Source organism: Hypanus sabinus, chromosome 24 (genome assembly GCF_030144855.1).
Source record: "Hypanus sabinus isolate sHypSab1 chromosome 24, sHypSab1.hap1, whole genome shotgun sequence".
Taxonomy (NCBI): Eukaryota; Metazoa; Chordata; class Chondrichthyes; order Myliobatiformes; family Dasyatidae; genus Hypanus; species Hypanus sabinus.
In genome coordinates this window covers 8,594,494-8,610,153 of record NC_082729.1, presented here as the reverse complement: position 1 = coordinate 8,610,153, position 15,660 = coordinate 8,594,494, and the positions used below count along the sequence as shown (strand labels likewise).

General features: G+C 42.9%; 1 protein-coding gene across 8 annotated transcripts in view; it reads right to left on the bottom strand.

The window, feature by feature from the left end:
• qkia (QKI, KH domain containing, RNA binding a) overlaps nucleotides 1–10,997 on the bottom strand; it is a 136,012-nt gene extending 125,015 nt beyond the window's left edge. For 2 of the 8 annotated variants that reach the window (XR_009507769.1, XR_009507770.1), the window contains exon 1: nucleotides 10,429–10,997. Coding sequence is in view for 5 of the 8 variants with exons in the window: in XM_059949249.1 (XP_059805232.1) it covers nucleotides 10,429–10,570 (142 nt within the window). In the remaining 3 variants the exon portion in view is untranslated. The remainder of the gene's footprint in view (nucleotides 1–10,428) is intronic. The other 6 variants (XR_009507771.1, XM_059949249.1, XM_059949251.1 and 3 more) reach the window with 6 other exon arrangements.
• Between the last annotated feature and the right edge of the window lie 4,663 nt (nucleotides 10,998–15,660).

Genomic DNA, 15,660 nt, shown 5'->3' with positions numbered 1-15,660 from the left:
CCTTTTTCATTCACCAACTTCCCCGCTCTTCACTTCACCTCCTCACCCAATTTCATTTATTACCTACCACCATGTACTTCTACCTCCCTTCCCCCATCTTATTCTGAAGAATTCTTCCCCCACACCCCCATCCTGATGAACAGTCTCAGCCTAAAACATTGATTGCTTACTCTTTTCCATAGATGCTGCCTGACCTGCTGAGTTCCTCCAGCATTTTGTGTGTTGCTTTGCATACAGAATTACAAGCAGTGTTTCACTCCAACCTCATTCAAATTCATCACATGTACTTATTTAAAAAAGTGCAAGCCAAGTGTTCTGAGCTTGAAATTGCAGCATTTTGTCACCATCACATCAATTAGAATGTCAATGAGACATCAAGCAAGCAAATGGTAACCATGGCTTTTATGTGCAGTTATGTGACTGAGAATCAAAGTTCCTAAACCCCCAACTATCTCACCATTTAGCGAGATCAGGGCAAATCCTCTGCATTCGCATTCACTTGTTATAAGTTTTCAATCACTGCCTTATCAAGAAAACCTCACTTTCACCTTTCAAGTGTTCTAAAGATTCATGGCAGTGAAAAAAAAACTTTGTGCCTTGTGCCTAAAAATGTACGGCCTATTTATAAACAAGTGAATTAACATGAGATTCCAGTAGGAGTGACATTTTCTGAACTCTATTCCAGAAAAAATGAACAGCAATTAAATCCAGAAACTCAGGTTTCACAATAACTGCTATAGAATACAAGTTACTTTTACCTGGAGTTTAAAATCAAACAGTAATTACCAATGGGTGTCGTCATTACAGAACCCTTTTAGAATGAGGATAAACTCCTTACCCTTGATTCTAAATCCACTAATGTGGTCAAGTCAAACACCTCCAGAAGTGGCCTTGAAAACCACGCACTTCAAGCATAGCTGTTAGTTCCTTTCCTACCTTACGGTGCATCAGACAGCAACCTTGCAGTTTCTATTCTTTTAAAACAAGGCCAAGTTGCTAGCTTGACACTCAACCCAGCATGAATGGAAAGTGTGCAAGGAGCCAGCCGGAATCAAACACAGGACCACTCACCTCAAATTCTAGTGCAGATGCCACTACACTATCAGCCAATAAAGATGGACAATAAAGTTACAGATTAAGTTATACAGGGCAGAAAGTTCTTTCAGTGCAAAGTATTCTTGCAAACCAAGATTTTCAATCCAATTTGTCTGTATTTCTGAATTATTCCTATCTATGTTCCTAGTCAAATCTCTTAAATGTTGAAAATACATTTGCCTCTACCACATTCTCTGGCAGTTTGTTCCACATATCAACTCCTTAGATCCCCTTAAGATTTTTCCCAACTTTTAAACTTATCCTCTCTAGTTTTAGACTACATTGCTAATGGAACATTAATAAACCCTTCAATTTTATAAACTTCAATAGAATCATCTTTTGCCCCCCTTCACTCCAGGGAAAGGAGTCCCAGCCTATGCAGTCTGTCTTTATGATTCACGTTTTCCTGTTCAGGCAACATTGCTGAGATTCTTTTCTACACACGCCCTAGCTTAATCACATCCTTCCTATAGTGTGACAACCAGATCAACACACCAACTGCAGCCTAACCATCATTTTATACAACTTTAACACAAACTCAACTCCTATATTTAGTGCCTCAGACATCACAAGTACGTTTGACACTGCCTTCACCATTAAATTTCAGGAAATTAAGTATTGTGTGGAACAAACAAAATGCTGGGGGAACTCAGCAAGTCAGTCAGCATCCACAGAAATTGATAAACAGTCAATGCTTCAGGAGAACCTTCAGGAGGACTGGAAAGGAAGGAGAAAGCCTTTTGGCCTGAAACATAAACTGCTTATTCATATCCGTGGATGTTGTCTGATCTGCTGAGTTCCTCCAGCATTGTGAGTGTGTTGCTCTGGATTTTCAGCATCTGCAGAATCTCGTGTTTATATACTCCAGGCTTCTGTTCAGTGATACTCATGCTTTCCCTGCCATTCACTGTACGTTGTACTCTAACTTAATTTATTAAGGTACATCACTTTACAAGTGTCATTAACGATTCCCTTGTCCAATTTAACCAGTTAATCTAAACTTTGTTGTAATCTTAGACACCACTGTTGTCCACAACAGCATCAATTTTGCTATCATTGGCAAAATTACATTCCATGACACCTACATTTCCTTCCAAATCAGAAATATGTAGTCCAGTGTAGTTTTTTTTCTCTGTGTTGTTTTTTTTATGTAGCTCAATCTAGTTTTTGTACTGTATCATGTAATACCATGGTCCTGAAAAATGTTGTCTCATTTTCACTATGTACTGTGCATAGCAGTTATGGTCAAAATGACAATAAAAGTGACTTGACCTGATATGAACAAAGGCCCAGCACATAACCCTGTGACACACTACTGGTCACAGGCTGTCCTGTGGAAATTAACTCATTGTCTGGCTGCTTATAACCAAAAACAATTTTGTACCCAAATCTGCTGTCACATTGGATGCTCCGTACTCTAATCTTCTCAACCAGACTACCACATGGCACTTTTGACAAAGGCGAACACAATAAAATCTGCAGATGCTGGAAATCCAAAGTTACACACACAAAATGCTAGAGGAACTCAGCTGGTCAGGCAGCATCTATGGAAAAGATCCCAATGAAGGCTTTTGGTCCAAGACATTGACTGATAATTCCTTTTCATAGATGCTGCCTGACTTGCTGAGTTCCTCAAGCATTTTGCATGTGTTACCTTTCTAAAGTTCGTGCATTCAACATCATTACCCTGACCTTATCAATCCTACTGGTCATTTTTGAGATAGGATTTCTCACTAATCCTAAACAGTCCTTGTTTTGATGCCTCCCAAAGCTTTCTCTTCCTGAATGCTGGATGATCTTGTGCCTTACTTATTGGATGGGAATCTTTCTCTTCACTGACATGATTCCTGTGCATCCTTAGCCAGGTCTTGCAGACCTTCCTAAACAAAGGCACATTAACCACAGTCCAATCGTCTGGTGCCTAACAGATACAAAGTCCCAAGCAATTTCCTCCTGTGCCTCCCATAATATTATATACCTAGTCAGGCCCTAGCGATTTGCTCACCTTTACATGCTTAAAAACTCTTAACACTACCTCCTTCAAAATGGTGGCCTTCTAACACCCAGAAAATAAACCCAGAGCCAATATTTACACATACACATCTTCCTCCAACATTCACAGATTTATCCAAAAAAGATTGTGAAAAAAGTTCACTCTGCAAAACTAATGTAAATTTATAGAAGCAATAAGCTTTATCTCAGCAGCATTATCATTTCCCTCTTAATTTTCATTGCAATAGCTAATCCAATTCCTTCAATCTAGCATTAGTGGACAGATCACTGACAAATATAAAATGTGGTTGAATTCTGCAGAACTGATTTCTACTAAAATATATTCAGCAGTCAGAGAATGTACCATATCAGATGATGCAAACCAAGATCAAATAAGTGAGATCACATGAATCCTGCAAGGCTGCATATGACAAGTGACGTGAACCCACTATAACTTTGCAAAGCAACAATCACATTCCAACTGTACATGCAATAACTAATCAACTCATCTACAGAATTCAAAATTGTGAAAATTTGATAAAAGATCATTTCATATTTACTCATCTTACACTCTAGGTCAGCAACACCAAAGAGCTGATTGTGGGCTTCAGGAAGGGCAAGACGAAGGAACACAAACTAATCGTCTTAGAGGGATCAGTAGTGGAGAGAGTGAGCAATTTCAAGTTTCTGGGTGTCAACATCTCTGTGGGCCTAACCTGGACACAAAATACTGATGCAGCTATAAAGACAGCAAGACAGTAGCTACATTTGATTAGAGTTTGAGTCGGTTTGATTTGTCAACTAAAACACTTGAAAACTACAAATGTACCATGGAGAGCCTGATATTGGGGGATCTGCTGTATAACCTGAAAATAAATTGCAGAAGCTTATAAAATTAGTTAGCTCTGTCATGGATACCAGCCTCCATATCCAAGACACCTTCATGGAGCAATGCCTTAGGAAGGCAGCAGCCATCATTCAGGATCGCCACCGTCCAGGAGTGCCCTCTTCACGTTGTTGCCAACAGGTAGGAGGTACACAAGTCTGAAGGCACACGCTCAATGACTCAGGAACAGCTTCTTTCCCTCTCAAAATTTCTGAATGGACATTAAGCCCATGAACACTACCTCACTTTTTAAAAAATTTCTGTTATTTTGCACTCACTGTTGATATATATATATGCGCGTGCACACACTATCAATCTAGCAGGCATTGAAACAGTGACATGCTAAAGCAGGCAGGTCACTTATACAAAATACAATTAGTCTAACGAACAGATAAAGATAAGAACATCTGATCGGATTGCAGTTGCTGGATTGCAGGAAGGGGTGGGAAATAGAGCAAGAGGAGGCAGTAGAAATCAAAGTAAATTCACTAACATAATAGCTTTGTTCCGCCCCCCCCCCCCCACTCCACGAGGCAAAGATGAGGAAGAGATCAGTGTCTAAATGGTGAATATCTATAGAATTGCCTTCCAGTCTTCTAGTTTAGCAGTCTCTCATCCCCAAAATGTTTCTGTAATATCGGACTGAAAGAATAGAATTTTTCCCTCAAAAAATTGGTCACTGAACAGTTCCCTAGCCACCAATTCCACTCTTCTTCCTAGCAACTGCCACAGGTCAGCAAGGATATAAATAAGAGGCTCAAGTCATGTGAGTCTAAGCATGCTCTGCCATTCAATAAGTGACTTTATAGATCATGATCTCCACTCTCAATTTCCTGCTTCTTTCCCCAAAATGGTCAGTTCCCCTTTAGACTCAAAAGTGCATCTACCCAGCATTTAATTAATTTAATGATCCAGCCTCCATAGCTCTCTAAGGTGGAGAATGCCAAAAACACTCTGTACCAAATCCCTCATCTTTCTTGAAACTGCAGCCCCTGATTCTGGCAAATCTCTCCTGGTTCTAGACAAAGGGAAATATCTTTCAAAAAGCTTCCTCAATCTTATATTCTTCAAAAAGATCACCTCTGAACCAGACCATATGCAGTCTCACAGCTGATTTCAGACTGTGCAATCAACCACTGTGTGAAAAAATGGTGCAGAAGGCACCTTGCAAAACTAATTGTTGTTGAATGACTTTCCTCAGCTACATTACCATGTTAGCTCAATGAAATGCCAAGTGTCAGATGCATTATCCATCTTCTGGGGAAAAAAGCTTTGGGAGGTATCAAATCAAGGACTTGTCCTTCAACTTAACACAAAGGCCTGCTAACATCACCACAGCTCCTTAGCTGACAACCAGGACGACAGGGAGACAAAAAGCAAATCAAATGTCAATCAAAATCCAGAGATGTACCCATACCACAAGCAATCTCTCATCTTTATGCTTCAATACTCTCCAGACCAATCAGACTTAACACTCGTGAATCTGCAGTTACCAAGTCAATCAGTATCTGGCAATAGATAAAAAGAGGGGCAATTTCCTCCACTGAGGTTTAGTTTGTAACTCTTACACATTATAGCCAAAATCATATCAACACACAATACCCAAAAATACTTGCAAAAGTTAAAGCATTGCCACTAATAACTAACAAGATAAGTGTTTTAAAACAGGTCAGCTAGCACTTGCTGTTTTTATTGCAGATTTCCAGCATCTGTATTGATTTTCAAAGCTGGAAATTGTATTTGCTAATTGGACACACTGACAGGCCATGAGAAAACCTGGTCTATCATGTTGTAAGTGATATGAAAGAGGCTGAAGGGAATAACAGGAGAAATTCATGTTCAAGGTGAAGTTGCTGCCTCCCGGCTCCACTGAAGCCAGTTTGATCCTGACCTTCAGCGCTGTACATGGGCTGCACATTCTCCCTATGAACATGGGTGTTCCCTCCAGTACAGAAATAAGCAAGCTGATCGGACAAAGTAGATCACTGTCAGTGTGTAGATGAGTAACAGAATCAGGGTGGAGCAGAAGATTGGAAATGTGAGTTGAATAAAGTGGAAGGGTGGGAATAATGTAAATCACGTGTTTCCCAACATGGGTCCACGGAGCCTTTGGCTGAAGATGCAAATGGCTGGCACTGATTTAGCTTTTGTACTGTCTCTTTGAAGATTTTCGCCATCCCAACCACCTCCATCGTAGATGTTACTTCACCAAACAGAGTTGTGACATTCTTAGTTGCTTGATATGGTCAGTAACCTTTTCAAAGCCACCGTCCAATGTTAAATGGTGGTTAATGATCAAAACATAACAGGCCCATTTAAAACCTATATGCTTAAAATAACACCACTGAACAAGGTATGATGGAGTGGGAAGGAAAAGAAATGGAGGAAAAGTGATGGAGTTCTAAAAATATCAATTTTGAGTAATGAGACATAACCAATAATCACAAGAAAAAAAATTAAAAGCAATTATCTTGAAGGGCTTAAAAGAAATTGCAATGGATTCAGCTCACCCAAATGGAATTATGTCCAAAGTGTGTACCAACATATTTAATACTGCTCTACCGAAAACCAAATTCTAATATATTTTAAAAAGCATTGACATTCAAAAAGTTAACCAGAGATAATGCCCAACAAATCCTGCGCCTTACTGCAGACTCAGACTGACGGGCACAAGCCACATATCAATGTCAGAAAGGTAGTGGTCATCTATAATACATACACCCTTGAGATTTGTTTTCTTACAGATAACCACAAAGAAACCTAATAGAACCCATTAAAACAAAAGACGACCGTCAAACACCCAATATACAGAGAGTAAAAACAAACTGTGCGAATAATACAAATAGCGCTCAGAACTGAAGTTCCCAAAAGCAAATTTACAGCCAATTCAAAAGTCTGTCAGTTGCAAGGTGCAGCCTCGGTTCAGCACAGATGAGTAAACTTCATGAAGCAGCGAGCTGAACCGACCACTCCCTCGTAATTCAGCCCTGAATCTCTGACCTTTCCAATCAGTCTGTTGACAGTATGCAAAAAAAAAACAGATCCATAATTGAAAATTTCAGGGTTAGGGCAAGAGTGATTGAATGAAGATAGCCATCGATAATCTACACATTCTTTGCGCTACAAACCTTTACTACCCCTTACATCCACATGTCATTTAAAGCTTCTTCAAAGCTCCAATAGTGTTTGAGCAATATCAAAAATAAATGAAATGCAATTAAAATCAAAGAATGAGAAATTCAAAGCTCAAAGAAGGTTTGAACTACAGTGCAAGGAGGCTGACAGAAAATGGAGTGGCAGCTGGCAAAGTTACCCTACCTGCTCCACAAACTGAAGAAAGGCCTATTTATTGCCAAAAATGAAATAGGAAAATTACTGGAAAAAGCATTACACTGCCCCTTGGAAGTCTATGCACAATTAATGCATATCTAAAACAGAGGGTCACATCAAAGAATAAGAGGATACATAACCAGAATGTGATGCAGCGCAAGTCTACAGTTATTGTGAAAGCATTAAAGTACTCTGTTCAAGTTAAAGATTTCTTTTGCACGGAAGAACCCATGAAGCTAAACAAAACTGCAGAACTCATGTAGCCTACACGCAGTATTTGGAATAATCCATTTCTGCAGCCAAATTAAACCGGCAGCTCAAAGTCCAGATGAACATAAAGGAAGGAATCAGGGTACTGTTCTAGGTGATAAATTTGACCCATTTCTGATACGAACGGCTGAAAAAAAACCTATAACCATTTGCTGCCTACATGAGCTGAGGAACACCCTCAAGTGTTCTACAGGTAATCAAGCACCTTCTGGAGCATCATCGAGCATTCAATAGGTAATCCACAAGCAGACTATCTGTGCACAGCAAGTTAGATTCAGATTCAATATCGCCGGTGTATGTTGTGAAATTTGTTACAAGTTCCCATGAACAGCAAATGTCTGAAATTAAAAGATAAAGCAGCCCCTTCTGACCCACTGTACCTACATGTCCCAACCACACAACCAGTAAATTATAATTTACTTTGAAATTTAGGGGATGATTAATACTGATCATGGAAAGCCCCCCTTTTTCCAACTAGACATGGTATGTCATACATCTAAGTACCAGGGTCTCCTTATCCAAAAAGAATGCTAGAATAAGGAAGCAGTAAAACCCCATCCAGACTCCAAAATAGTGGTTAGCTGAGACTCTTGATGCTTCACAATCACACTGCTGTGAAGTCAGCACATCAAACCTGACTAATGCACGCAAGGGTCCCAGCCCGCAAGGGTCCCAGCCCACAATGTCAACTGTTTTCTCTTTCATACATGCTACCTGGCCTGCTGAGTTCCTCCAGCAATTTACGGATTGCTTTAGATTCCCAGCATCTGCATATTTTCTCTTGTTTGTGAATCAACCCTGAAATGACTATGCTGATTTGCAAATAAACAGGAGCGACTTGAGGAGGGGATTTACTCCAAGCCCAGCACTCAGGATTACCAAAACCTGCTGGGCAGGAAGTACTGCAGGATCAGTAGATCAGTTGATTTTCTCTCAGGTAACCAAGAGGTACAACATTAAAGTGCTGCACACACACAAAAAAGGCAACTATTCAGTAATTATATCAAACAAAGATTACCTAACAGCAATTATCGTTTGAGCACTAACACTGAAAGTCGCTCATCTACAATTGCTAGGGAATTTGATAATGCAATTACCATAGAAATTAGCCGTGCCGATTATTTTTAATTATTTAATGCCTTGTTGTAAACAGTGATTTTAGGAAATCAATTCTGCATCGGTCTCGTTGAGAGGCCGATGTGAAATTTGTTTTGCATTGTCTAGCGCAGCCTAGTGTTAGATCTGGAGCTGCATTTGGCAAATGTGATGACTCTCCGAAGTGGGCTTCAGGGGTAGGCGAAACAAAAATCCGTGGCCTTCCACTTTCAATACGAATGCATTGTTTTCTTTTAAAAAAAGGAGGGCGGGAGGATAGCTGGAAACGAAAAGCCGACATTTTCAGGCGGATTTCGCAGCAAAGACCCGTAAACAACACGGCTTGCTGCAAGAGCAGGAAAAGAGACCCGACTTCCTCTGGAAAGATTCCCGGCTACGCACCAAAGCATACAAAAAAAAGTTTTCAGCAAACTTCGAAAAGCGTTTTAAACCCGTCTGAAAAATAAAATTACTGCTTTTCCGACATTCCTAGAGACAGCAGAAGCCAGTCGGGCTTGCAGTCCCATCGGTTAACCCTGAAATGTCGGGAGTTTAGATGAACTGGGGGCAGACAGAGGAGAAACTTTATAATGTCGCATCTTGCCAAATGTAGGCATCAACCAAGGCCTGTGGGCCGGAGAGGAAAATTACAAAGAACACAAACACTACAACGAAATATTCTTAGTGACTAACTTTCCTACAAAGTTTTTAATTTTAAATGCCGTAATATTTGTTGGATGGGAAAGTTTAATTGATTTAACATTTCCCACCACGCCGGCCCATTCCCACCCACACTAGCGGTGGGGGGAGAGCGGGCTAGACACGGTCGGGTTGATTTTTGTTCCTAAAAATCGACCCCACGTCAAGTCGTATTATTTTTTTTAATCGATAGAAGGTTGATTCGTTGTCAGCAGATGCAGAGAGTGGGATCTTTTCCCCTCCGGGCCGGGAATGTCTCTCAAACCACCATCACCCCGGAGCCTCATGCCGGCCCCAACTGTTTCCTTCGTCCCAACAAACTCCTCGCTCCGACCACCCACCACCTTGGCTTCACTCTCCCTTCAGCCCCTCTTTACCTCAACTTCCCTCCTTGCATCCTCACTTCGCCTATTTCCTTCCATTCCTCCTCCACCCCTCTCTACCTCCCCGACTTCCCTCAACTTTTTCTCCTCTTCCCCCTCTCCCAACTCCATTTATTCCTCCCCTCATTCCTCCCAATAACCTTCCTCCGGCCCCTCACCCTCAATTATCTCTCCTCTCGCACTTCCCCCAACACTATTTTCTCCTCCCCATTTTTCCTTTCTCTAGCCTTCACTCCCTCTCGACCTCAAAAGTACCCCTAAAATACCCTCCCCTTCTTCCTTCCCACCCGAAACTCCTTTCCTACTTTCCTCAACCCTCAAGATACCTTGGTTCGGACTTTCTCCCCCTGAAATCCCTCAACCCTCCCTCCCCAAGGATCCCCTCTCCCCTGGTCCCTCAACGTTTCTCCCAAGAATTCCCTCTCCTACTTCACTCCTCTCCAATCCCTCAACCATCTAGAAGACTCCTTCCTTCTTCCCTTCGCCTTAAGTCCCTCAACCCTCCCGTCCAGAGGACTCTCTACTACTTCCCTTCCCCTGAAGTCCCTCAACATTCCCATGCATGAAACCTTTTCCTACTTCCATTCCCCTGAAGTCCCTCAACCCTCCCATCCAGAAGCCACTCTCCACCCTTCCCCCTCTCCCTCCCCTACTTCCCCTCTCCTTCCTCCTACCGACCTTCGTCCAGCAGCCGCTCCAGGTGAGTGAAGATGCCGCAGAAGTTGGGCAGACTCGACATCAGCTTCTTGTCGTTCATCAGCTGCATCAAGTAGTCGGGACTGGGTCTCGGCTTCTCCTTGGCTTCCATTTCCCCGACCATCGCCGCCCGCGCAAGTGAGCGAGTGTTGGTGTGCGAGGGGCACACCGACCGCCACACACGGAGAAGTGACTGAGAGAAGAGGCCGCCTGTCACCGAGCCCCCGCCGCCGCCGTGAGTGTGCGCGACCAAAAGAAGAAGAAGAAAAAAAGAAGAAAACCCTCCCCCCGGCGCCACTGCCGCCGCACGCCCGCCGCGCTTAACTACCCCGACCAACCTACCCGCGCCACACGCCGACCGCTAACTGACAGCGCGCCCGCTCCAATCCCCGTCCCGCCGCTCCGCCAGCGGCCCAATCAACTCGGAGAAGGTGGGCGGGATCTAGCCGGGGCAACATACAAGCTTGGTTGCACCGCAAGCTCAGGCGGCGCATGCGCGGAACACAGTAGCCCGGGATTATTTCCTCTAGTTGCTTTGTGTTTTTGTACCGCTGTCCTCGTTCTCCCCTTCCTCCTTTCACAATATGAAACTGCTCGCATGCATGTATAAGTGACAAACATTTTGTTTTATGCATGTATCTTTTCTACGGAAGCATTTGAGAGCGTGAATGCCTGCAGCTACCAGGCAAGATCGTATTTATCTTCTAAACTAGGGACAACTAAGCGACTGTGTTGGAATTTTGACAAAATTGATTGGGGCTTTATGCAATGCATGCTTTAGCATGCTATCTCAGTTTCTCGCCATTAGTGTATGCATTGTATTACGAATTCTACGTGGGGCCAACTCCGTCACAAATTTTGACTGGTGCCATTTAACCGTACCCTGTTATTCTCAAATTTGTGCATTCCAAAGAACAAAATTAAACTTTTCTGCCTTTATTTTTCTTTTGTGTAGCATGAACACGAAGAAGTCTGCAAATCCAGAGCAAAGCACACAAAATACTGGGGGAGCTCAGCAGGTCAAACAGCATCTGATGGAGGAAATTTAAAATTGCTGCATCTCCAAATTTAATGTTCTGCAGACAGAAGTCTCCCTTGGCTGACTTTCTGTTTATGTATCAATGCCCTTAAGTTATTCAAATCAAGGTTTTTCATTATAAAATTGGTGTTAGATTTCCCAAGACAGGAGAATTTGTGACAGGCGGCACAGGAGCATAGTGGTTAGCATAGCTTTAGAGTACCAGCAACTTGGGTTCAATTCCTGCTGCTGCCTGTCAGGGGTTTGTACATTTTCCCCGTGACCGCATGGATTTTGTCCTGGTGCTTTGACCAAAGATGTACCGGTGATAGGGTAGCTGGTCATTGTAAATTGTCCCTTGATTAGGCGAGGGTTAAAATAGCTCAAAGGGCCTATTCCACGCTGTATGTTTAACTAGAGCAGGGCTGTGATACAAGTAAATAGATTATAGCAGGGCAAGGATCCCTTTGCATGTGTTGAATGCACAGGTTGAATGAAAAAGGAAAAGTACTTCCAGAGGAAATTAGTAGAGTTTTGCTGATCTGCTGTTGAAGAAATGCAGGCTACAGTAATAAATGGTCCATAGCCTGGTTTCCAAGGGTCTATTGTAATACAGAAGTGAAGCCTTCAGCTTCACAACACCAAAGGTTTTTATTTGATTCTGTTGTCCCCATGCCCATGAGAATTTCTGCTGGGTGCTCTGGTTTCCAACATCCCACGCATGTGTTGGTGGGTTAATTGACAACTGTAGATTGTCCTGGTCAAAGCTGTCAAAGTCTGTCCCGAGCCTTTGTGGCTCATCAGGCCGGTGCTTATGCCGGTTTCTGTGGCGTGAAGCAACTGAGAGTACGAGCCCCCCCTCCCCACCAGGATAGGAAGCCAATCTGTCGCAAGGTTGACCCATAGTATTTCGCCCAGACCCATTTTCAGCAGGGTAGACTGGAGCATTGTGTGGTTAAGGTGCCTTGCTCAAGGACACAACACGCTGCCTCAGCTGGGCTTGAACTCACGACCTTCAGGTTGCTAGTCAAACACCCTTGACCACTTGGCCACGTGCCACACAGATTGTCCTGGAGTGTGTCAATAAGTATCAAAGTAATCAAAGGGAAGTTGATGGAAAAGTGAGAGAAAAGAGATCAGGAATTTGGAGTTCAATTCTGGCACCGTCTGGAAGAAGTTTCTATGTTCTCCCTGTGTTTCAGGTACTCCGGGTCCTCCCACCGTCCAGAGATGTACCGGTTAGTAGGTTATAAACATGAGAAAGTCTGCAGAAACTGGGGATCCAAAGCAACAGACTCGAAACACTGGAGGAACTCAGCGGGCCAGGAAGCATGGATGGAAATGACCAGTCGAAGTTTTGGGCCAGGACCCTTCTCAGTACTGAAGAAGGGTCTCAGCCTGAAATGTTGACGGTCTGTTCATTTCCACGAATGCTGCCTGACCTGCTAAGTTCCTCCTCTGTGTGTGCGTGCGTGCATGCATGCATGCATGCATAGGCAGAGTAATTGGTCATTGTAAAATGTCCTGGGATTAGGCTAGCATTAAATAGGTGGGCTGCTGGACGGTGTGGTTTGTTGGGCCGGAAGGGCCTGGTCCGAGCGATATCTCCAAATAAAATGCAGGTCATAGGAAAATAGGAGGCATCAAATTGTTCAAAATAGTTCAAATGGTTCAATTTAATGTGAGAGAATGTATAAAGTTCACAACCTGAAACTCTTATTCTTCACAGACATTCATGAAACAAGAAACCCCATAGAATGAATGACAGAAACATCAGAACCCTGAGGACTCCCCTCCCATTAGAAAAACAGCAGCAGAAGCAATGACCCTCCCACTCCCTCCCCCTCCCACTTGCACCAGCAGAAGCACCTACCTGCCTCCCCCCACCCGACACCATGCAAACAATAACAAAACCGCCCTCCCCCCGCAAGAGGGCATGATCTAGAGTCCACAACCTAGCACTTCGGTATCTCAGTCAGGCTCTCTCTCTCCATCGAGGGAGACAGATCGCCCTTCAAAATGAGAGCGGAGGCCAGCAACTCGCCCTTCCGATGTTACAATCTGTCGTGTCGCTTCTCCAAGACTCTCCCCCATGCCTGACTCGAGGACCGACAGGCACTCAGTCTCCATTGAAACGGAGCGAGCGAGAGAGAGAGAGAATCGTACAGGGGCCTTCTTCTGACAGCGGCACACACCACCTGCTGCCCGCTGTTTCAGTTACCCACGACGTTTCCTTCGGTGAAATCGGCAAGGAACCATGTCAACTACAAAGGCACGAGTCTTCCAGGCCGTTCCTGGAGGTCGGAACCAGTTTTAATAGCACCAGCATAAGACATAAGATTTGTTGACTTTGCAGCAGCAGTATAATGAAATACATAAAAACCAGAGAAAAAAACTGAATTACAGTAAGTACATATATGCATATTAAATAGTTAAATTAAATAAGTGGTGCAAAAAAAAAATTTGGAATAAAAAAAGCAGCAAGATAGAGTTTATGTGTTCAATGTCCATTCAGGATTTGTGCCAGAGAGGAAGAAGCTGCTCCTGAATCATTGAGTGTGTGCCCTCAGGATCCTGTACCTCCTCCCTTGATGGTAGCAATGGGAACAAGGCATGACCTGAGTGGTGGGGGTCCTTAATGATGGACATTGTCTTTGTGAGGCATCGTTCCTTGAAGATGTCCTGGATACTACAGAGGCTAGAGCCCATGATGAGGCTGACTAAGTTCACAATTTTCTGAAGCTTCTTTCGATCCTGAACAATAAACCCCCCCCCCCCCGACAACCAACAACAGCACCCCCCCCCAACCAATACCTGCCAGTGTTGGAGCCATTTAGAATGCTCTCCATGGTACATCTACAGAAATTTTTGAGCACCCATCCACACAGCCCGACCCCAGCAGGATTGCTGTGATAGAGCTGGCGTGGAGCCAATGGTCAAACAGCCTCCTTAATAAGTAAATAACTCACACCGTAGCTCGGCTTTAATTTTCCATCTGTGGAGAATATGTGTGGTTTAGCCAGTTGATGACACACTAGTGTCTTTGAACAATGCCAAAATCAGGAGGTGCAATGTTTAGCTCTTGAGTCAGGGTGCTTATTTGGGACAATGGCATCGTTCCATTCAGTTTGCCAGCATTCTTCCAGATTTGGGAGTGCTTCTGGGATGGAGGTAGCATGTTTGCAGAATGCGGATCAGGTCAAAAGGCCTTTTAAAATTCCTCACAAAATCAAAACATGACATAATGCATTAACAAAGTATTTATCAAGATTCAAATTTAGTTGTACAATGCTTATACATGAACTATTCATTCCACAAATACGTTGCAAATGTGCAGATGAAAAAGGATAACAACACTGGACAACAAAGATTTTGCTTGCTGAACATTGCTGGTCTGTCTATCTTGTGGATTTTGGGCTGCTGATCATGAAAATTTCCATTAATTTTCCCTATCACCCACATTTATTTTTAAATCGCCAATGTTTCAGTTCAAAATTCAACTCAATTAAAATGTTGCCCATGATAAAAGTTTTCTATCTTGTCCAGGCATACCTGGGCATGCTTAGGCAGAGTGAATGCTGCATGGCAGGACTGGTTTCAGAAAGGCTGTAAATTTCCATTGAGGGGTTTGATATTTGAGACAGATGTTTCCCAGAATAATTGATGCCAAGATTAAGGAAGAACATTTTTGTTGTTCCCCAAACCAAACAGGTTGATAATGACAGGCAATTTGAAGAATTTCTAGTGGGACTAAAGAAAATCTCATGGGAGGTGTTCAAAGAAGTTGTTGAGAATTTTCTTGGCAACTCCAGAGCACCAAACTACATACAACTGGCTGACAACATGCTTCAAGCATACAAAACCGTGGAGTTCAAATCTTGCACTGTCAGTGACGAGCATGGTGAAAGGTTTCTCCAGGACATTGTCGCCACAGAGAAATGGTATCAGGCCAATTGTAACGCATCAGTGTAGGCTGATTATTGTTGGACACTTAAGCAAGAAGCCTCAGACACTGAGTAGAAATAAAAATCATCAACAAAACATTTTAGTTTGGTTGAACTATTGCAAAGCATCAGCACCGTTATGCAATTAAACACATTATATTCGAAAAAAGATCATTTCTTGTTTCTCCACATTCCTGCATGACACAAGTAGTCGGAAATTATATTTGTGTTCAGCTTCAAGCAGTATGTCGT